At 42.3% G+C, this 22,647-nt stretch overlaps 1 protein-coding gene across 2 annotated transcripts in view; it reads right to left on the bottom strand.

Moving 5' to 3' along the window:
• LOC137326569 (mitochondrial basic amino acids transporter) overlaps window positions 1-21,216 on the bottom strand; it is a 34,491-nt gene extending 13,275 nt beyond the window's left edge. The window contains exons 1-4 of one of the 2 annotated variants that reach the window (XM_067991796.1): window positions 20,897-21,216; window positions 11,471-11,583; window positions 4,178-4,221; window positions 1,646-1,729 (exon numbers count right to left, since the gene is read on the bottom strand). In XM_067991796.1, the coding sequence (XP_067847897.1) occupies window positions 1,646-1,729; window positions 4,178-4,221; window positions 11,471-11,510 (168 nt within the window). In that variant the 5' untranslated portion in view covers window positions 11,511-11,583; window positions 20,897-21,216. The remainder of the gene's footprint in view (window positions 1-1,645; window positions 1,730-4,177; window positions 4,222-11,470; window positions 11,584-20,896) is intronic. The other variant, XM_067991797.1, reaches the window with a different exon arrangement.
• Window positions 21,217-22,647: the final 1,431 nt, after the last annotated feature.

Here is a 22,647-nt window from a genome sequence, read left to right on the forward strand (position 1 = left end):
CATTCAGCTCACTGCACCTTGGGGCGTGCACTCTAATCCTATCACCATTCAGCTCACTGCACCTGGGGGCGTGCACTCTAGTCCTATCACCATTCAGCTCACTGCACCTGGGGGCGTGCACTCTAGTCCTATCACCATTCAGCTCACTGCACCTGGGGGCGTGCACTCTAATCCTATTACCATTCACCTCACTGCACCTGGGGGCATGCACTCTAGTCCTATCACCATTCAGCTCACTGCACCTGGGGGCGTGCACTCTAATCCTATTACCATTCAACTCACTGCACCTGGGGGTGTGCACTCTAATCCTATCACCATTCAGCTCACTGCACCTGGGGGTGTGCACTCTAATCCTATCACCATTCACCTCACTGCACCTGGGGGCGTGCACTCTAATCCTAATAACATTCAGCTCACTGCACCTTGGGGCGTGCACTCTAATCCTATCACCATTCAGCTCACTGCACCTTGGGGCGTGCACTCTAGTCCTATCACCATTCAGCTCACTGCACCTGGGAGCGTGCACTCTAATCCTATCACCATTCAGCTCACTGCACCTGGGGGCGTGCACTCTAATCCTATCACCATTCAGCTCACTGCACCTTGGGGCGTGCACTCTAGTCCTATCACCATTCAGCTCACTGCACCTGGGGGCGTGCACTCTAATCCTATTACCATTCAGCTCACTGCACCTGGGGGCGTGCACTCTAATCCTATCACCATTCAGCTCACTGCACCTGGGGGCGTGCACTCTAATCCTATCACCATTCAGCTCACTGCACCTGGGGGCGTGCACTCTAATCCTATCACCATTCAGCTCACTGCACCTGGGGGCGTGCACTCTAATCCTATCACCATTCAGCTCACTGCACCTGGGGGTGTGCACTCTAATCCTATCACCATTCACCTCACTGCACCTGGGGGCGTGCACTCTAATCCTATCACCATTCAGCTCACTGCACCTGGGGGTGTGCACTCTAATCCTATCACCATTCACCTCACTGCACCTGGGGGTGTGCACTCTAATCCTATCACCATTCACCTCACTGCACCTGGGGGCGTGCACTCTAATCCTATCACCATTCAGCTCACTGCACCTGGGGGTGTGCACTCTAATCCTATCACCATTCAACTCACTGCACCTGGGGTGTGCACTCTAATCCTATCACCATTCAGCTCACTGCACCTGGGGGTGTGCACTCTAATCCTATTACCATTCAACTCACTGCACCTGGGGGTGTGCACTCTAATCCTATTGCCATGCCCTTTCCTTGTAAATAGAACTGTTAAAGAGGGATGGACAAATGAGAGAAAATTCACAAGCCCAGTAATAAAGAGTCTCAATGTCTGGTGCCTGTGGAACTGAACACTAGCATCTTCAGGAAACAGGATCTTCAAGAACAGAGACACAGAAAACTGAAGACAAAATAAAAAGGATCCTACTACAATTATTGGAATGTACTTTTTTTAAGTGGAGGGGAAAAAATATCAAGAGAACGGTTTATTTTGAAGTCTTATTCCGTCTACTCAACAAGGAATAAGAGGTGGTGTGACAGCTCTGGTGTCAGTACTGAAATGCAGAAACTTGCATCCACCCCCAAAAGAAACCGCTTCAATCAATCAAGTAAACGTGCTTGCTACTCACCGTCTCTTGTTTGATAATAGACTGGAAACAATGTAACGTCCCACGGTAACGTGGCTGATCAGGATTCTGTACTTGAAGTCGAACCTACAAAACAAATATACTTCTAGAAAAGGAAGAGACTTATTTGGGCAGGGTTAACAACAGACATTTTGTTCCATTATTTATCACTCCACAATTGCAGTTACAGTTTTAGCATATTTTAATATAAATAGCATTATGTCTACATCTACTTAAAGTCATATGTTAAAATTTACATTCTGCAAAATTTACAAGAAGAAATAAAAACATGCTATTTGTGTTTAAAACTCCAGTTTTGTTTTTTCTGAAAAGTGATAGTCACTTGGTATACAGGTAGACTGGACAGAAACTGAAGGATGTATAAATTCACCTTTTCTGTACTTACTAGGAATTCTCCTGTGATGAGGCTTATCTCTCATCACAAAGTAACACTTTTGGTGTTAATGAGGACAGCCCCTAGCTCAGAAAGTAGAAGTGGTTAAACGCAACAAACTTCACACATTACATGAAAATAGCAAGAAAAGCTGGCTCCTAATCTGACATGATTGCATCAGTATCCTGGTTAAAAATTTCTGGCTGCCATTAAACATAACACAATCAGAAAATGTCAATCTATGTTTACCCGCACTGATATTGCGCCAGTCATAGTCACAGAGTAAACACAACTGATTAGATTTCCTAGAATGGCAATGCCAAATCAAATACTATAAATTTTTGTGGGAGGCTATGAATCTCTTGATTTCCCCCACCCACCCACCGCCAGTTTCCCTGGGCTTCACACCTCCTGTGGCTGAGTAATCTCTTCCCAGGCCTCAACCAAATGTTACTCTATCCCAGTTGCAGAGAAGCAAGTGACAGAGCCCAGAGATGACTCTCCCTCATTATCCCTCTCCGAGCAAGTACCCAAACTCTGCTCAATGTCTCTTCACAGTACAGCAGACCAGAAACTCCGCAGCACAGTGGAGATTGAGGCTACGTCTCAGGCTACCATGGCATCATATGCTGATGCGGTGGTGCAACATGTTGGAGCACCATCGCAAACTCACCATAATTTTATAGGAAGAAGCCACACTTATATCGAACAGAAAATCCTTTCTTTGTTCCCCCCCACCCCACCTCCCCCACTGCACACCCCATTTTTAGTCCCTCACTGACTGCCATCATACTTCTTCCTTAAGCTGGAAGGCCAGGGTTTCCTACTTCTCCAGGCCCATCATAAATGCTGGTCTGATTGGCAGATATGAACTGTATGTATATAGTGTACAATTAGAGGGGAAGCTTGGACAAGCCAATTTCTAAGACACAAGTGCGCTGTTGCTGCAAAATGTTCCAATTAGTGATCCAAGATATAGTAGGCTTGCCCAGTGAGCTCAGCAGTTCAAGCCATTTTACTTCGGGGACCACTAATGGCCAACACTTCCAGTAAAAATAATCTGCAATGTATCCTGCCCTTTACCTTATGCTGCACTCACACTACAGTGCTGTTGCTGTATAAATAAGCTGGTGCTAATGCCTCTGGGGACAGAGATGTAGCTCAGGAGGCGATTTTCCCTTGGTCTGCTGAAAGCAAACATAAACAGGTGATGCATGTAGCATCAGATTCACGTGCCGCCATATTCATGTTCTCTGCCTGCTTGAAGAGGTGAGCAGTCTGTTTTTGCAACGCAGGCCATGTGTACTTTCCTCTGGCATCAGGAAGGTCTATGGCCAGAAACTTCAAGTTGCAATTGCAACTTTAAACAACCGTACATACACAATCTTTGGAATGCTCAGTTGTTACACTGTTGCCACTGGAGCTCTGAAATCTGCTCCTCAAATGTAGAGAAATCAGGAGCCTTGCATACTATGGATTTGCTTCCAGTGAAATCGATTCCACAATATAAATGCAACATTAGTCCCTAAACAACCTTTTAGTCCAAATGACCATTCACTCTAACTCATAAAAATAACCCACTATATACAAAAGAATTTCTGTTAAATTAGATTAAAACTAGGGACTTGAATAACCTTTGCCAAAAGGCCCACATATTCCTGCCTCAAAACGTAATCCATCAAGCAAAGATTCACCAAACAACCACTTGATTTATTTCAATGAAATGGCATGTTCTCTCATTCAGTGACTTCCAATCTCTCCTGGTCAATTCTGAGATCAAAATCCATCAAGAACAGTAGTTAAATATTTAACAGTTAAAAGTAGTTCTCAATGGTGGAGCCAATCAAATAACCATTACCTTGAATAGTTTGAAAGTTTTTGACTGAAAGCTAACATTACTTTCATTACAATTGAGATGGCAAAGTTGGAAAATATTAAAATATTTGATTAGAAAACAATACATACATATCCAAAAATAAAGGTATTCTGTGTAGATTAGCAAAACTGTATAAAAGACAAAAAAGTATTTTTTTTCTTTTTAAAAAGTAACACTTTTGAAAATGTAGGCTTAGGCAGCTTCCATTGGTCTCTGGTCTTGCTGATATCTATATTACTAAACAAGTCCGCATTAGAAAACTTACCTTTACTGTATCAAAAGGATGCCCTACAAGAACACCTGCAACACCTGCAACAAACAAATAGCATCCAAATTAACATATTTGCTCAACTCATGATGGACAAGTCTAGAAATGCCAAATGTACTAATTAAGTTTCTATATCAATCGTTACAAAAACAGCAATATAAACTCTTCATATATTTCTTAGTACTTGGAAAAATTGCATACCGATTATACCATTGATGTCAAAAATGTCACCTAGACAGCAAATGCATGTGATGATTTGCCATTCCTTTGGAAGTTCTGCAGATCAGAGCCAGACCTTCAACACTACTCAGTCAAGGTTTTTACTTCTAAAAAACCTAAAAGAGGCAGTACTCCAGCTGTATCAAATATCATCATCTGGCAGCAAGAGATAGCATAGAATGACATCTAAAGCAGTTTGTATCCAATTCACAGCTTTGTAACTAGTACATGCTGTGTTTCAATGCATTGCTTTTGATTTGACCTATTGAGAATGTCCAAAAAGAGGCTCCCAGTTACATTCCCTACACTCAAGGTTCTCCAAGGTAGGGAAAAATTAGTCAAGAGTTCTCACTATCAATCATCATCCAGTGACTCATGCTGGAAATTGAATGTGTGGACACGAGGTGAGAAAAGGCTCTTGCTCAATTGTGATACACACACAGTTGAATAGTCTGTCATTATTCCTTATCCTAGTTAGTACTGCACATGAAAAATGGCCACTTGGGTGAGGTGCTAAAGGAGCCATTCCCCAGCATATGAGCACTTTTAGAAGAGTGGGGGAAAATAATTGGGTTTGCTTAGATTTACCTGGATGCCATCCTTCATATTATAGTACCTGTGCTTGTTACTCTTTGGGTGCACTTCAGCACTAAATTAAATGTTCAATTTTCTGCACATTACACAAACGCTGGAGGTGAAATTCCTCCTATTGGTATTTTTAGCAAAAAGGTCAATGCAAGTACAAAATGAGATTTCTCATGTCAATAATTTTATGGGAAAAGTTAGCATGTTTGGAACAAAGCCAAGAGACAAAATTCCTATTTGACTATTCAACTGGTAACTGGGAGGCTTTGTACAAGGATACACAAGCATGTTATCAGTGTAATTTCATCCAGGGAAGCTGATTCCAGCAACCTAGTTTTGGAAAAAACCCTATGAATCATATCACATTTTGATTGTATGCCAAATACCAAAGGATATTTGCTTTGTAAACTTAATTACAATGCAATTCATATTGAAACTGATAGTTACAAAAGCATTGTTCTAGTGAAGGAAATGATTTGAATAACAGGATGTTGTATGTAAAATGGTGAGGTCGTTATAACAGGCTACTTACAGAAAATAATTTTGCAAGAAAAACATTTTGAATACATTTCCTTCTATTATTAAGCAAGTATTCAATGAGGATCTAAAGGTAACACCACATGGAATCAAACCATTGGTTCCTAACTCTTGGAATTGTCGTAGTGCATTCCCAATATTTCATCCTCTTCACAAAAATACATATTAACCTGTCATCACTGCAATACAGCCCTCATCTTCTGCCCACCTTCCACTGCTCCATCGAATTCCATCCACCATTCTTCCTTCTTTCTCTGTACTTTCCAACGGTCTCAGAAGACTGGAGTTTGAGCAAAAATGGGTGCACTGTGTTCTGATTTAGTACATCTCAAATCTACTAAATCAAATCCCATCCACTTATAATGGTAACAATTTGAAAATTAAACCAATTAACTCACCTTAAGCCCCCCCACCCAAAAATTCTCTTTTACCACATAATATTGAATATTATGTACAATGGGAATTTGGATTATGGAAGAATACACCATTGGTCAATTGGGCATACTTAGCTGACCAATGCACATTCAACACCAGCTAGTGGTTTGTTTTTGGTAAGCTACCTCTTTAGCAGCATCAAAACCCTGAAAATTCATTGCAGGAGGCCACTCTGGACAAAGTTTGGTCTCTACCACCCTCCTCCTAACAATAAAATTCACCAACTTGCACACTTACCCCAGGGTCCAGAGACATGTACCTACCTTGCGGATCCCCTCAGATGTGCATCTTCCGGATGGGGGCCGCCGTAGCTGCAGTCATGACCTCCTCAGAGGGCGAACGGCAACACCAGCCTCGCCGTCCACCTCTGACACGTGGAGCTCCACAAACAGCGCTGTGACACATCCACCTGAACAGCAGGAGGGAGGGCAACTGCAGAGAGAGATGCATCGCAGAGGGCACTACCCTCGCTACAGGGTCCACAAACCGAGGCTCAGCTTCCTGGACCTCTCTGAGCAGCAATGCACACGGAGGCTCAGAGTCACTCGACATGTAGTCGTGGACATCTGCAGCCTCCTTCATGCCGAGCTGCTCCAGGCTGGCCCGAGCACCATCTTCTTATCTGTCGCTGTCAAAGTCACCACTGCCCTCAACAACTTCTCCTCCGCATCCTTCCAGGGTGCCACCGGGGACATCGCTGACGTCTCTCAGTCATCTGCACAAAAGAGCCCTGCAAATACACCTACACCCACTCTGCGGTGACACAATGGGTGTCATCAGTTGTGGGTCTTCATTGTGATCCTCAGGAAAGGGCATTATTGCACAAACCAGACAAGATTCGCAAAGACATGGCAGTAGTGGTGACAATATGTAATGTGAGTTGATCAGAAATCAAATATAAGTAAAAACCATGACAAACCCTCAAACACCCTTGTGCATCCCCTTCATGCTCACGACACGTTTGCCTTACGCTTCCTACTGCACATATATGTGATGCATGCCCTGTGGCTGCAGCACAGGTAGTGGCAGGTTGAGTGAGGCTGACTGTGAAAGAGATGCATGAGAGGGTGAGTATGAGATAGAGCCATGAGATTGTATGAGGATTGGGTTGAGTGGTAGTGGCGGGATGAGTACTGGCGAGGTGAGTAAGTGCAGGTAAGATGAGGATGAGCTTTGATTGGGTGTGAGGAGTGATGTGACAGAGTAGTGTTGGCTGTGCAGATGGAGGTGTGGGGTGGGGGCGGTGATGTGGCAGACGGACTGTAGGGGAATGAGTAAGTGTACTCACTTTGGCTGACCTACTTAGGTCATTGCGGCGCCTCCTGCACTGTATGCAGGTGCGCGATATGTTGGTGGTGCAGATGACCTCCTCAGGCCTTCTTGGTGGCAGAGGCAGGCCGCTTCCTCCCGCCCGCCGAGTTGGGGTGGGGGGGGGGGGGGGGGGGGAGGGAGAAGATCTCTGTCCTCCCCCTCCTCCTCACCCCATCCAATAAGAGCTGGAGTGAGGCATCATTAAACCTGGGAGCAGCCTTCCCCTTGGGCTGCTCCATGCTGTAATTTTTCCTATTTCTTGCAGCATCAGTCAGTGGAGGACTGCCCCTTTAAATAGAGTTCCTCCAGCTGACAGACCTTACTGTGCATGCGCAGTCCGCCCGCCGCGCAGCTTAGCAGCGGGAAACCCGGAAGACCAGGTAAGTGGATCCAATCAGCCTGTGATTGCACACGAAGCAGACTGATTTCACCGGGCACGTTACCCACGCGCCCAATCCCCCCCCCGCCACGAACCCGCTGCCATGGTAATATCGGGCTCCATGTTTCTCTTGGTCTCAGTATTTCCACTGGTTTCCTGTTAACTTATTACCTAGCTCTTGATAACTTTAAGCACACTATTCATTGTACTGTTGGGAACCTAGTTTTCAAAACGCTTTCTTAAGTAGCTGTATGATTTTTTCATATACTAAAACCAACTACAACTAAAGCCGACATGAAAAATATTACATTCCATCAAAGATCCGACTTTCCTGCCAACCGCTAAGTCAACAATGATCAATATAGCTCACTAGCTGTATACAGTTCTTTTGTTGCTCAGTCTAGCTCTTTAACGTTGCAATATGATTCACAGCAGTGGAGCTCTCTGATTGAGTGGCTGCAGCAATCAGGTATGCTACACTCAGATTGGGAAGTGCCATTTTCTGCAGCAGCATTTTTCAAGAGAAGGTGTTGAGTTGAAGGCTCTTTTTTATGGAGTCCAAATGCCCATGGTTTGCCACAAGTGTTTTACAAACATTGCTGCTGAGCTCAAATGTGAAAGTTTGGGCCATGCAAGAAGTATCCAAATGTCTAAAGCACTGACTTTCTGATTTTAATGTTCAGGTCCATCTGTGTACACAATCTGCTTTTTTTAAACACTTGTAAAGTCAAAATACTCATCTGTTCTGATTGACACTCAAATTTTAGTTATATTCTTGTATGGCAGAGAATAAACCAGATTTCACAAAAATGGTGAGACGCAAAGCCTACAAAACAATTATTTTGCATACCTCATTCTATCTTGTGTAACTCAAACGTATTTTTGTTATAGTTGTAGTGAGAATATCACACAGTATGCAAGCACTACTTTTGTAATGCCGCTGTTTCATTATTGATCATAAATGATTGAAATTTGTTTCTGCTGGAATTATTACAATTTTAGGAATTTTAACGCGGCTGGAATTTTGTTGTCACAACTTTATTCAACAAACAAAACACTTAGGTATACCAGCATGGATATTTTCATGTTATACTGAAAATATCCATGATAGGATACTAGTAGCATATTTTAACTTAAGGCACTTTTACCATTAATGGAGTGCCATGGAATTGGTGATTGGTGATACTCTTGAACAGAAATGTCCTGACCTCCGTAGAGCTAACAACTGTGGAGATTTACTTTCCCAGGACCTGAGCTATGATATAAAAGGACCAGTTAGATAAGCTTCATCCCAAAGCTTCTGAGCTTTAAAAGGTTGTACACCTGCAATAAGTTATTATATACAACAATATTAACTGCTATCTTGTATCCTGTAATATGGGAACACAACTACAGTGGAAGTGCAATATTATACCACATTTCATTTCAATATACCTGACACACCAGAAATGATAAATAAATTTATAACCATTTGAAATATCTCAGCGCTTCTCACATAATGAATTACGTTTGAAATATAGCATCTGTTATATAAACAAAGGCAAAAAAATTCAAATCCAGAGTTTCTCAGCCAAAGCAGCTTCATTGATACCAAGTAAAATGGCAGGCTAATACTGATAGTTCCACTGACTCTGGTGAGTTAGCTCCATACACCAACATCAACACTATACAGACTGTGGGCTTTTTAAGTTCAATTACACATGCAGGGAGAGCAGATATTAACAATATAACTTCAGAATACATCAGCATTCATGGCTGACTGCAGCTATGACAGCAGATGGAAGACTTACTTATGTGACCTGGCACCAGCCTACATTGTGCTGATATACATATCTTGAGTCTAAAATCCACGACCACCTAAATTAATTATTCCTACAAGCATATGGATGGTCGGGGGGGGGGGGGGCGGTGAAGAGACAGAGTGAAGAAACAGAACGATTACACTTCTATACAAGCACATGGGTGGCTGGGCGGTGGGGGTGGCGAAGAGACAGAGTGGAGAAGAAACAGAACGATTACACTTCTATACAAGCACATGGGTGGCTGGTCGTGGGGGGGGGGGGGCGGTGAAGAGACAGAGTGAAGAAACAGAACGATTACACTTCTATACAAGCACATGGGTGGCTGGTCGTGGGGGGGGGGGGGCGGTGAAGAGACAGAGTGGAGAAGAAACAGAATGATCACACTTCTATACAAGCACATGGGTGGCTGGGCGGTGGGAGGAGGGGGGTGGCGAAGAGACAGAGTGGAGAAGAAACAGAATGATTACACGGACAGAGTTGGGGGGGGGGGGGGGTGATGGGAAAAAAGTGCAAACTGGAAGTTCAATTTAAACTTGAGAAACCTTACAAGCATCACAAGATTCCTTTATCATGTGTCTCTGCCATAAATTTGAACTGTCTGGAGAAGTAAAACTAATGTCCGAGAACAACACCACCCAGGCAAGTAGCTGATCAATTTAATTACTAGACCAAATGTACCTGTTTACCAATTATACTTGAATGATTCACTATAGCCAACACACCCAAATACAGAAATAAGTAGGGTTACATATTTTCATGGCAGTGCTAATCAGAACATTAGATAGGGCTGGGCAAACTATTTCATGATTAAAAAAAGATTATACATATATAAAGTGTGATATGCCAACAATCAGATCTAGTAAGTAGATGATTAAATTAGCTCTGCTGGTTATGGCTGGCCAGACTCGTACAATTTTCTTTATTCTTCTGTCCAACCTACTGTTTACAGTACTAAGGAGAGAGGTTTGGCAAATAGAATCCCTAAAGAAAATTAACAATATTTGTTTTACAGGAGGAAATTTCTATCGATATTTACTCTGCTACACTCTTTTGCATCAACAATGTAAGACCCATAAAAATCTCCACTATGTTACATACTTATGGAAGCATCAGCTATTGCGAGCAGTCCTCAGTGCAGCACAATAACAATGGCACCAATGAGTGGAGAATGTCACCAATCCTCCACTCAAATCATACAAGGGAGCCATGAAAACTGAATTTCCTCTAAAGGAAAACTTTGGTGGTGGGACAGGAGGAAGGGACATAACTAACTCGATAACATGTACCTCGTAAAAATCTAGTTCTGTTTATTTAAATTGGCTTTCAAACAGTCTTGCTGTACACTCAAACAAAATATCACTGTAAATGCATCTAATATCAGCAAGTCCAATATGTGTATGAGAATTGATGTTGTTTCATATGGCACAGAATTATAAAATGTTACAGCACAGAAGCAGGCAGCCAATGAGCGGAGCTAATTTTTTTTACCGTGTATGCCTACATGGTAATTAACTTTTATTATGTAACAATACTGGAGAGAGGCCCCATGTTGTAAGCAAAAGAATTTACAAACATTACTTAATATGCTATTGCATTTCTGTACAATGTTGATAAGGTGGGTTTACAATGTTCAATATTTGTCAGTTTCACTGTATACTGCATTCAGCATTAATATCGAGCCAAAAAAGAGACTTCAGTTCCTAAAAGTTTAATTTTTTTAATACGCAGCTAACACCCCTGGTGTATGTTTAAGGAAAGATTGCAGTTTGCCTAAGAAGCTGATTTTCCACATAAATTGTATAAATGGTGGATCATTGAGTGAAAGGTTAGAAATAAAATGATTGTACAAGGTGTTTCAGGTATCATGCTCTGTAAAGTTAAAAGCAAATCTTGAAACGATCTTTCAGAATTGAGAAACTGATATCTGAATGCTCTTACTTTAACTGATCAAAATTGTATAGCAAGGTGTGCAAAGGAAAAAGAAAGGCAATTAAGAATGGTAGAAGCCAAGACAGAGATTACCAAGAACACAATGTCCATCTGCTCCCGAACCAGGTCTCATCAAAGCCCCTTATCCAAGGTTCATATGGTTGCTGAGACATCAGGCTTGGAATCACAACCTTGAAGTAGCCTATCTTTAAAAAAATTTAAAGTCAAAGAGAGGCAAGCATCTTTCTATCAAAACTTGTCCAATGACAAACGCAACAAAAGATACACCTTCAATAAAGAGAGGGGTCTGCTAAGGAGTCAAAATCCATTATTCAATATTATTTCTAATCTGACTTAAAATGGAAGAAGTTTAAATATTTTTTAATACAAGCAGAAACATGCAGGTTAGCAATGAACATGACTGAATACAGCAAAGTAACCAATTGTTTTTAACAGGAGATCACAAAAGTTATACTAATATGGCAGTGATGGATTACAATGGATAGCTAACAAAATGGTATTCTTTTGGAAATAAAGCTGTGTTTTGCAATGTACTTCTCATTCTTGAAGGTCCTGATAGCCTCAAACCCCTGCTATTACCAACTTCTCGGTTACTAGTCTGTAGTCCCCAAAGGTAAGTATAATTCACCTTGCAAGCAAGGTACCTACCACAGAAATACTGAGCCCTTTACCAGCAACATGAATACTTAACTGGGGCAGGTCAAGTAAGTGTAAAATAAATAGAACTGCCCTACATCAATATGTACAAAAATATATTATCTGTAATCCTAAGATTAATCTCCAAACTGGAGACATAGCTAACACAAGGGAGTCAATTTTAGGATGGCCGAGCGGGTGCATTCGTGGTGGGGGGTTTCCTAAAATTGGGGAATCCCGAAGCGGGTCCGCAGCCTGGCTCCAACCCGCCCACTTCCAGGTTCCCCAATGACACGAATCAGTGCGCCCGCAACCCTCGCATGCGGGACTCCCACCGGCAATTAAAGCCGGTGGGATGACAGTTTAGATAGTTAGGGAGGTACTTGAGGTCGTTGACAGACCTCATTGGGAAGAGATTTTAGCAGGGATGTGATTTTGGACGCTCCTCAGCGTGTTTCCCATGCTGTGGGAAACACTCCCTGTTATTACAGACGTGTGTCAGTCAGTCGGCACTGGGAGATGCAGAGGATTCCTTGACAGTTGGAGGGAATACCTCATTAATTGCAGCAGGGCACTCTGTCACCCCAGACAAAGTTTTGCCTGCCACACCGTTGTCTCCACACTCCAAATTATTAAATCATACCCTAAACTCTGCTGTCCAAACACATTTACCTACTTTGTGGACCCACTCACACCGTCAGGATGGGGTGGGGGGGTTCCATAGCTGCATTCATCACTCCATTGGAGGACAAGCAACATCACCAGCCTCGCCAGGCACGCCGTCCACCTCCACCACGTGGAGCTACACAACACAGTGCTGCGCAACAGGCACCTGCACAAAGTAGTCGTGCAACTACACATACACCCACTGTAGGGTGACCCAATGGGTGGCATCAAGGGAGTTCATGGAGAACCTCATGGAAGGCCTTTATTACACAAGCCAGTCAAGAATGGCCAAGACGTGGCAGTAGTGATGACAATATAATATGTAATGTAAGTTGATCAGAAATCAAAGTAAAAACTATGACAAACCCTCAAACACCCTTGTGCATCCCCTTCATGCTCACGACACATTTGCCTTACGCTTCCTACTACACATACGTGATGCATGCCCTGTGGCTGCAGCACAGGTAGTGGCAGGTTGGGTGAGGCTGACCGTGAAAGAGATGCACGAGAAGATGAGTATGAGACAGAGCCACGAGATTGTATGAGGATTGGGTTGAGTGGTAGTGGTGGGATGAGTACTGGGGAGGTGAGGAAGTGCAGGTAAGATGAGGATGAGCTTTGAGTGGGTGTGAGGAGTGATGTGATAGAGTAGTGTTGGCAGTGCAGAAGGAGATGTGATGTGGCAGACGGAGTGTAGGGGAATGAGTAAGAGTACTCACTTCGGCTGACCTGGTTAGGTCATTGAAGCGCCTCCTGCACTGTACGCAGGTGCATGATATGTTGGTGGTGCTGGTGACCTCCTCTGTCACTTCCTCCCGTACGTCGGGTGGAAGATCTCCCTCCTCCTCCTTCTCCTCCTCACCCCATCCAGTAAGACCTGGAGTGAGGCATCATTAAACCTGGGAGCAGCCTTCCCCTTGGGCTGCTCCATGCTGTAATTTTGCCTATTTTCTGCAGCGTCAGTCAGTGGAGGACTGCCCCTTTAAATAGGGCTCCTCCAGCTGACAGCCTATGATGAGGGTGCGCAGTCCGCCCACTGCGCAGCTTTCCAGCGCGAAACCTGGAAGCCAAGGTAAGTGCCTTCAATTTACTTACGATCACATGCCAAACCCACCGATTTCACCGGGCGCGTTATCCACACGCCCAGTCAACCCCCCACTGCCAATCCACCTCCCTCCTAATATTGGGCCCAAGATATTTACCACTAAAAGGGGAATAAATGGGATGGCAATATCACTAGGAGTACTGTAAATGGGTAAAATGTATGAAGCAGAATGTCACAAAATACTACAACATTAATGTTCAGTTCTTAAGGCCAAGATCTGTTTTGGAGTTAAGGAAAAATGAAATTTTGATCATCTTATTTCAAGTTTAGCTGATACAAAATGGGCATGAAATTGGGATTTAATTTTGGTAAATTGGACAAGGAATTAAATTAAAATTCTTTGGATGCAGGAGGGAGTACCGGTTGTCATTTAACCCAGTGAGAATCTATAAACTAAGGAGCAAAAGTGAGAATAAATCTAGGAGTTAGTTTATACATTTCTTCAACACTCAGCTGCTCCTGTCTGGCGATCTAAAAATGACCAGAATTTTTTTTTAAAGTTGAGAAAGGTAAACAATAATAGCTAAGGATGAAGCCAAAAGAGACCTAACAGTTTTAGTAGATCTGATGCTGAACATGTCCAACCAAATGACAAAATCAGCAGAATGTTAAACCACATTGACAAAACAGTAGAAGTCACAGAACATTGAGACCGAACTGGTCAGAATGCACCAAGAATACTTTGTCCAGTTATGATCACTAAGACACAAGCACTGAATGCAGTGCAGAAAAGAGCCACAAGGCTGATCCTTGGTTTCAAAGATTTGAGTTGTCAGGAAATACTGTAGAAACTTGGGCTTTTCATGCTGAAATGGAAGCATCTGAGAGATGATTGTATACAGGTTTAAGATAGTTAAGGAAATGGAAAAGGTAAACGCAGAATATTATTTTACGTTAAATAGTGAACATAGAACATAGGTTCAAACTAGCAAAAAGATTTAGGATTGATCATCAAAAAGTTTTCTTTTACATAGAGTGTCATCAACGCACGGAATATACTTCCAGGAAGAGTGGAGGAGACAAAAACCCTGGAATCTTTTAAGAAGAAATTGAATGTTGAAATGGAGGAACTTTCAAAGATTTCTGGATGGATGAACTAAGATAGGCCAAATGACTTTCTGCATCCGTAACAATCATGTGATCTTGCAAACAACAGTTAAGATATATGGCAACGAAGTGATTATCAAAATATGGTGCAACCCATAAAGAGGAACAAAAATCAGACGAAAAAGTTCTAGTAGAAATAGGTAATAATAAACAAGAAAAATTCCAGCAAGTGGCATTGGCTGATCTTGGGCAAAATTCATTCAGTTTCAGTTAGTTATTTACTAATCTGAATTTACCAATCAGTATTATTTTAACTCATTTATTTCAAATTGGTTATTACATTTTAACTGGGTTATCACCAACAATAAAATAACAGCAATCAAAAAATTCAGGCTGCTGTCCTTAAAAAAATGATTTTCTAAGTGATTTTTAAAGTTATTTTTCTATTTTTTTTAACATGTGACTTACACACAACTGTGCATTATTTAGAGAAGGGATGTCTTGGGTTATGGAGATATATAAATTCACTAGATGCGTGAAAATGATCTTAATTATTAATTAAGCTGGAATAGTGCTCAGCTTGAGCAAGCTGCGAGAGAAAAGAATGGAGTCGAGGAGAAGGCCTGGAGCTTTTTGGCAGAAGTCGAACAGGATGGGTTTGGTCTGCCAATGTTGAATTGAAGCGATGATTATAATAATGGGGAGTTATTCTGAATATACTGAAACCACTATAAAGGGTCACAATAGAAATTTTGTTTCTACCTACATTCAGTTACTTAGTATTAGGAACGCACAGTACTAAGATTCAAATCTCCATGCGAAGATTTCAGTAAAGTAAGTTTTACAATATGTTGAAGGCTCTGCATCATTCCCCCAGCTATTTTAGGTAGATGTGTGGTGTTTGCTACATGGAGATAGTCTCCAGTTGATGAGATGGCACTTAATGATGATGTTGTCACCCTGAGCTGTCATCTCTTTTTCTTACAACTAAATTGAGTTGCAGGGTTTGAAAGTGATCCTGTGGTCTCCCCAAAGCAGATTGCATTTCCAGAATTGAGCTGATATTTTCTTAATTAGTAAAACCAGTAACATTCAGTCTGGTTCCTCATCTACATTGTCTTCTTCTGCCTCTTTTTGTAGCCATTTCCTATAGGGATGCTGAGATAGATGAAATGATGCTCTATGGATGTAAGTTAAAGGTTAAACTCTGCTGGACTACAATTAGGTATCTGTATTACAGTGTGTACCACAATGAAGAAAAAACAACTTTTAAAAAAAAAACAAGACTATTCTAGCAAAGTCAGTGAAGTAACGACATGTGGCCATACAGCAATTAATAAAGCTGTGATGTAGCTTGCTCGTAATAAATTCACAAATAATCTGAGGGGGAAATGCATACTATGTGTAATATTTACACATCCAATAAACTTCACTGTAAAGTGTTTTAGCTAATTTACTGATAGCATGCAAACACAGCTTTGCACTTGGTGATAATGAAGACTTAGAAATGTTAGAATCTAGAATTCTTGTAGTGCCAAGAAACATTAAGGCCCCAATGTTTATGGGGCGGGGGGTGGGGGGCACGGGGGAGTGCATTAGCGCAGGGAACACCCGGCAAAGCCGCGAATGCGGAGATCCTGCTGAATTTAACGGCAGGACCTCAACATAATTCTTTTCTTCAGTTTCCCGCCTGGCAGCCGGCCAAATTGACAGGCTGCAGGGTGGGAAAACCAGCAGCAGCAGGCTGCAACCGGGGACCCTCGTGGATGGTTCCCGGCAACTGGGAAGGGGAAGAGAGGCCATCGCGAGAGGGAGGATGGAGGAAGTTGATCACGATCGTGGCATGCAGAGAGAGCCAGCGAGGCTTAGGGGGAGGTCTGCAATCGTGGCGGGGTAAGAGAGAGTGTCCAAGATCAGCAGAAGGAAAGCCAAAGGCTTTCTTGAGGGGCCAAGGGGAGCACTCTTGCTTCTCCTGGCCCACAAAGAGTGCAGTAAAAGACACTTATCTTCTTGAGCCGGAGGGTCTCGCCTCCCTTTCACTGTCGGGTTTTCCGAGCCCTGGGAAATCCGGCCGGCAACTGTTAAATTTAAATCAGGTTCCCAACTGCATTGTGGGAGCCTGATTTAAATATGTTAATGAAGTGTCCCGCCTCTCCAAGACAGGACACACACACTATATGAAACCCCATGCCTTAAAAACAGCAACCGGCGTGTTCATGGGAGGTTCAGGATGTGTTCTCCATTTTAAAATTTTTTAACCCTCCCCACCATTGAGAGGTTAATAGTGAGGTCTGAGACTTCAGTGAGACTGTTAAATATTCAGACAGACAGATTGGCCTCATTACCTTTACTAATCAAGAAAATGCAGTGGATTCATATTACAGTTAACCCCGTGGGTGTTAAGTAGTTTTTCAAACAGGAAGTAGTCCCGTAACATCTAGCTTGAAACACTCCAGTCCCGACACAGCCTAACCAAAATAGTGAAAGATATCCTTGGTCACTGTAACAATAGTGTTTTAATCCTCATCGACCTCTCAGCATTCAACACAATTGACCACATCATCCTCTGCCAACGCCTCTCCTCCATCGTCCAACTTTGTGGGACTGCCCTCACATGGTTCCATTCCTACCTATTCAAACATAGCCAGAGCATCTCCAGCAATGGCTTCTTTTCCCTTTCCCCTACAGTCACTTCCAGAATCCTCCAAGGATATATCCAGGACCCTCTCTTCTTGTGCCATCCCTTGGTGACATCATCCCTAGGGAAGGGATCAGCTTCCACATGTATGTTGATGACACCAAGCTCTACATCTTCAATCAGCTCCCTTGACTGCTTGCTTCTGGTCAAGTGATCTGCTTGACATCCAGTCTTGGATGAGTCATTACTTCTTCCAGCTCTACACGGGAAAACTGAAGTGGTCGTCTTCGGTCCCCGCCACAAACTCCACTCCCTTGCCACTGATTTCATCATCTTTCCTGCTTTAGGCTCAATCAGATCATTGCCCCACTCCACATACTCCTTTCCTCTGGTGCATCTCCTGTCCCATTCCCCCACCTCTAAAAAAAAGGTTTAATCATTCATCTCATTTTGTTTGTGGGACCTTGCTATGCGCAAATTACCTGTTATGTTTAGTCACATAATATGTAACAGTTTACCAATTGAAAATTATGATCACTACCATTTCTATTGCAATCTGTCAATAACTAGCGAGAGAAAATGAAAGGCAAAATCTGATCCCATATTATTAGATATGCTATCTAATAGTACAAAAATACTCAAAAAGAAAGAAGGGACAAAAGAGAAAAGTAGAGGAAGCAACATAGAAAGATTCTAATTTACTGTGCACTGTTTTTCTGAGATTGTTTTGGATGCTGTAGGTATGGACAAAGAAGTAGGTGAGTTTTCAAATCTCTAGATTTGGCAGCCAATGTACCTTTTTCCCAGGCTGACAGCTACCAAGGTAAACAATGGTGAGTGCTATTTGTAACTAACAAAATTTATGTCACAGCAGGAAAAAGATGTAAATCTACTTAATCAACTTAACATTATTTTACATCAGGCCTTTGAACTCTATTATTGATCACTGCTTTAAATGATGAAAATCAGACTGAGAGATTGCCCTTTTTTATACTAAGCTTTGGCAGTTAGTAGATTTACATTATGACATTTACAGGACAGTGAATATTTGGATATGCTACAAGAACTAGCAGGCTTGTCACAGTTAGAGTAGCCGATCCAAACCATGGAACAGCAAATGTGGTGTGGCAGCAATTTTTTTAAAAAAGGACAACAAAACTGAAATATTCCTTTCAAGAAAAAAATACAGCCAATTGGGTCATGTACTAAAGTGTTGTAATATAACTTCAGAATTCAGATGGTTTTACATAGAAGGGCATTAGCCAGTTTGTAATATCAGCTAAACCTGCTTAATTGTGTTGCAGATGTTGTATCACACCTCAAACTGTGCTTCTAGTTTTTGTAATCAATGACTGAAGAAGACAGCATCAGTGAGTAGAGTACTTTCAGCATGATGTACACTGTCCTAACTATGTAAAAGTTTTATTAGCTAAAAACCCATGGTAGAAGATATCCTTCTTTGCACCACTGTAGCCCCTTCCCAAAGTCTCATTTCATTAAACTTTGAGAAATAGAAGCTCAACACTCTTTCAAAGAATCATTTAGAATACATATTGGTTAAAACAATTCAACCAATCTACTGACATTATTTCCAGATAAACCTGCAGTACTGCCACAATCTTTCATCCTTTAGCGTGAATGTGCCTGTGAATGAGATGGAGCCATCAGCATTCAAAAGGAAATATGACCCATACAAAACCGTCTTGAATAAAAACAAATGCCCCAGAGGAATCACACAACAGTAACCCAAGCTCAGGATGCAGGCCTCTATATCTTTGCTCTTGCGGTTTGATGTTATTGGATGGCTTTGATTAGATTACTACACTACGATGACTCCTAGGTACCTGGTACCATGGCGAGACCATGCAGACGCTGCGACAACGGATGAACGGACACCGCGCAACAATCGCCAAACAGGAGGGTTCTCTCCCTGTCAGGGAACACTTCAGCAGTCATGGACATTCAGCCACCGACCTTCGGGTAAGCGTACTCCAAGGCGGCCTTCGAGACACACGACAACGCAAAATCGTCGAGCAGAAATTAATAGCCAAGTTCCGCACCCATGAGGACGGCCTCAACCGGGATCTTGGGTTCATGTCACACTACACGTAACCCCACCAGCGAACAAATGTTATCTGTTTTTAATATAACGGGTCATTGACTGTCTTCCTTATCTCTCTCTCTCTCTCTCTTTTTTTTTGGGGGGTTGTATATTCAGTGGCCTTTTAGATGACACCTCTCTGTCTGCTCACTGTGATTGCCTTGGCAACGGGCAGTAATCACCAGGCTTTCGAAATTGTCTTTTCCACACTGCCTGAGGAAGGGGAAAGCCCCCGAAAGCTTGTGGGATTAAAAATAAAATCGTTGGACTATAACTTGGTGTTGTAAAATTGTTTACAATTCCTAGGTACCTGTTATTCTTTCATCCTCCCCCCCCCCCCAACAGTTCAATAAGATGACTGCAGATTTATGCACATTATGCCTGCATTCTAGTTCTTTAGTCAATGCCATATTTAGTCTTTCCGTTTAGTTTAATTTCAAACATGGATGGATATCTGATTTCAATGAATTACTGATCAATGACAGTGAGCTTAGCTGAGTAATAGTCTTCAGTGTCCATTACACAAATAGTAAGATTTATAAGTAAATATAAGTAAAAGGATGCAATAAATACGACTCACTGATGTTGTCTATTCTTCAATCACTGATTACAAAAAAAAGTTATAAATAAACGGGTCACCCAAAACAAATAAAATACAAACTTTTGCTCAGCATATTCTTTACAGAGGCAAGTATGGGTCCGTAAGGAATATGAGGGAAAACAGACTGTTAAGAGCAGCAATTTTTTACTCGATGTACATTTTAAACTTAATGCAGCAAACACTTCGTCAACAGCTTGTTGCTAAGAATGTATCAGCTAACGATACGGATTTTCACGTGCATCGCTGCTATTAATAGCGACGGGGATGATCAACGCGGGCAACTGCGTTGCAAGAGAGGAGCTGGAAATATCTTCATCACAGATTCAAAGAAAGGTTTGGCTCTTGGGTGGAAAGCGAAGCTTATTACACGTCGCCACTGCCATGTTATGCCAGGAAGGTAGCGGGGCTTGGCGGCCCGCTGCACGCCAGCGCCGGGGTTTTATTTTTAATCCGCTAAAGTCTGCTCTGACCTTGAATCCGCAAATATTCCGACTGCTGCAACGGCGCGACGTTAAAACACCCGCCCGCCCGCTCGCGATTCCTCCAACCCTGGAATGGCTCAATTAAACGGACCCGCTTTGTAAAGACGTGGCAGCCCCGGTGATCCACACTCGGGTTATAGCGGAGCACGCACGGCTGCTGCGGCGCTTTGCGAGATCTCTTAAAAAATGAAGTCCGATTTAGATTTTTTTTTAAACCCTCACCTCCCAGGCATCCTGCAGCGAAATCCAATGCCATTTCTCTTTTTTGGAGCTGAATGAAATGATGGCTCTGTTGGTGATCGAGCTGCTCACACTGGCCGGGCCTTTCTGTTCGGCTCTTGATTGCGTTACAGTTTATACAATAAGCTCTTGGGTATTTACAGATCTGCGGATATTTTGATTCATCAACACGTAGAGCAGGTTTGGTGCTCAGTAAAGGTTTTACTTTTTCTTTTGAAGACCTATTTAGTATACGTCTTTTTTCTTTACTAGCTGTATCACCTCCCCCTCGCACATATGCAATCCAGCTTTTCTATTTCGAAACCTTCTGAAGGTGGTTTATAACCTTTTTTAGTACAAGTTCCATCCAATCCGAACAGCCAGAAGTAAACACCCACCCCGGCTGCCAGCCCGCCCCTTACTTTCATTGGCCGCTTCTTCCTCATGCAGCTTCCTAGCAGAGGCAACGGGTATAGTCATCCTGAACTTGGGCCACAAGACCAGATAGAATTTATAAATTTAAACTGGTTTCACAATTTTTTTCCCGTATGGGAAGTACTGCATTTAGCAAGCTAATCAATCTTCATATATACCAACCTAGAAAACTAGCAAAAGATGACCAGCAACTTAAAACTGAAGTAAGCACCTCCCAAAAGCTGACAACTCAATGGGAGCTAAATTGGATAACCCCGGAAAATGGGAATGGGGATCATGGTACCCGATTAACCCGCGTCCGTTCATTGCACTGCAGGCGGTATGTTAAATTGGTACTGCCTGCTGTTTTACGTGATTGCTGCGCGCAGCCAGCATTGTTCATTGCATGCAGCAGCAGGGGACCTGATATCACACAAGGCTAGCTAAAGGCAGCCTGCACCCCTTAAAGGGGAGGCGCATTTGGTTTGCATTGAAGGTGAAGACAACTGAAAAACAAGCCTGTGCCATGCTATTGTATCATTAGTGATCAAATTGAACAATTTCAGCTTCTGCTGACTGCTTTATTCACATTTTATACTGAGTCTACAAAACAAAAGGTAAAACCTTGGGATAGCTGAAAGCCTCATTGAAGCTTCTGCTAAGTTTGGAAAATGGAACAAAGTACAATTGTGCTGAACATGCAGGGGAAAATCCTAACCTCACTCTAAGCTTGAGGTAGACATTACAGCAAAACATTGACAATGTTCATAATAAAATATTTTTACAACACCAAGTTATAGTCCAGCAATTTTATTTTAAATTCACAAGCTTTCGGAGATTTTCTCCTTCCTCAGGCAAAAACATTTGCCTGAGGAAGGAGAAAATCTCCGAAAGCTTGTGAATTTAAAATAAAATTGCTGGACTATAACTTGGTGTTGTAAAATTGTTTACAATTGTCAACCCCAGTCCATCACCGGCATCTCCACATCATAATAAAATATGCAGACATTTGTCTGCTTGATCTTTATTTTAATAAACACTTTAACCAGTATTCATAGATGGTATGGCTTAATTTAAAAAGAAATAAATGTTTGTTTATATCACAGCAGTGAGTGTAATGCCAGTGTGATGACGCACTTTTCTTTCCTAATCTCACACATGCTCTTGTCCCCTTTACACAATAGCTCAATGGCTGTGCAGAGCAAGAAGGTGCCAGGTTTATCCCAGTCTATGTTGAGTTAGCTAACCTCAGCTGAGAAAGTAGTGATAATGCTCCAATTGGCCTTAGTTTTACTTAGTCCCAATCACGACCATAGTGACCCCTTGCTTGTGTGGACAGT

Source organism: Heptranchias perlo, chromosome 10 (genome assembly GCF_035084215.1).
Source record: "Heptranchias perlo isolate sHepPer1 chromosome 10, sHepPer1.hap1, whole genome shotgun sequence".
NCBI classification, from domain to species: Eukaryota; Metazoa; Chordata; class Chondrichthyes; order Hexanchiformes; family Hexanchidae; genus Heptranchias; species Heptranchias perlo.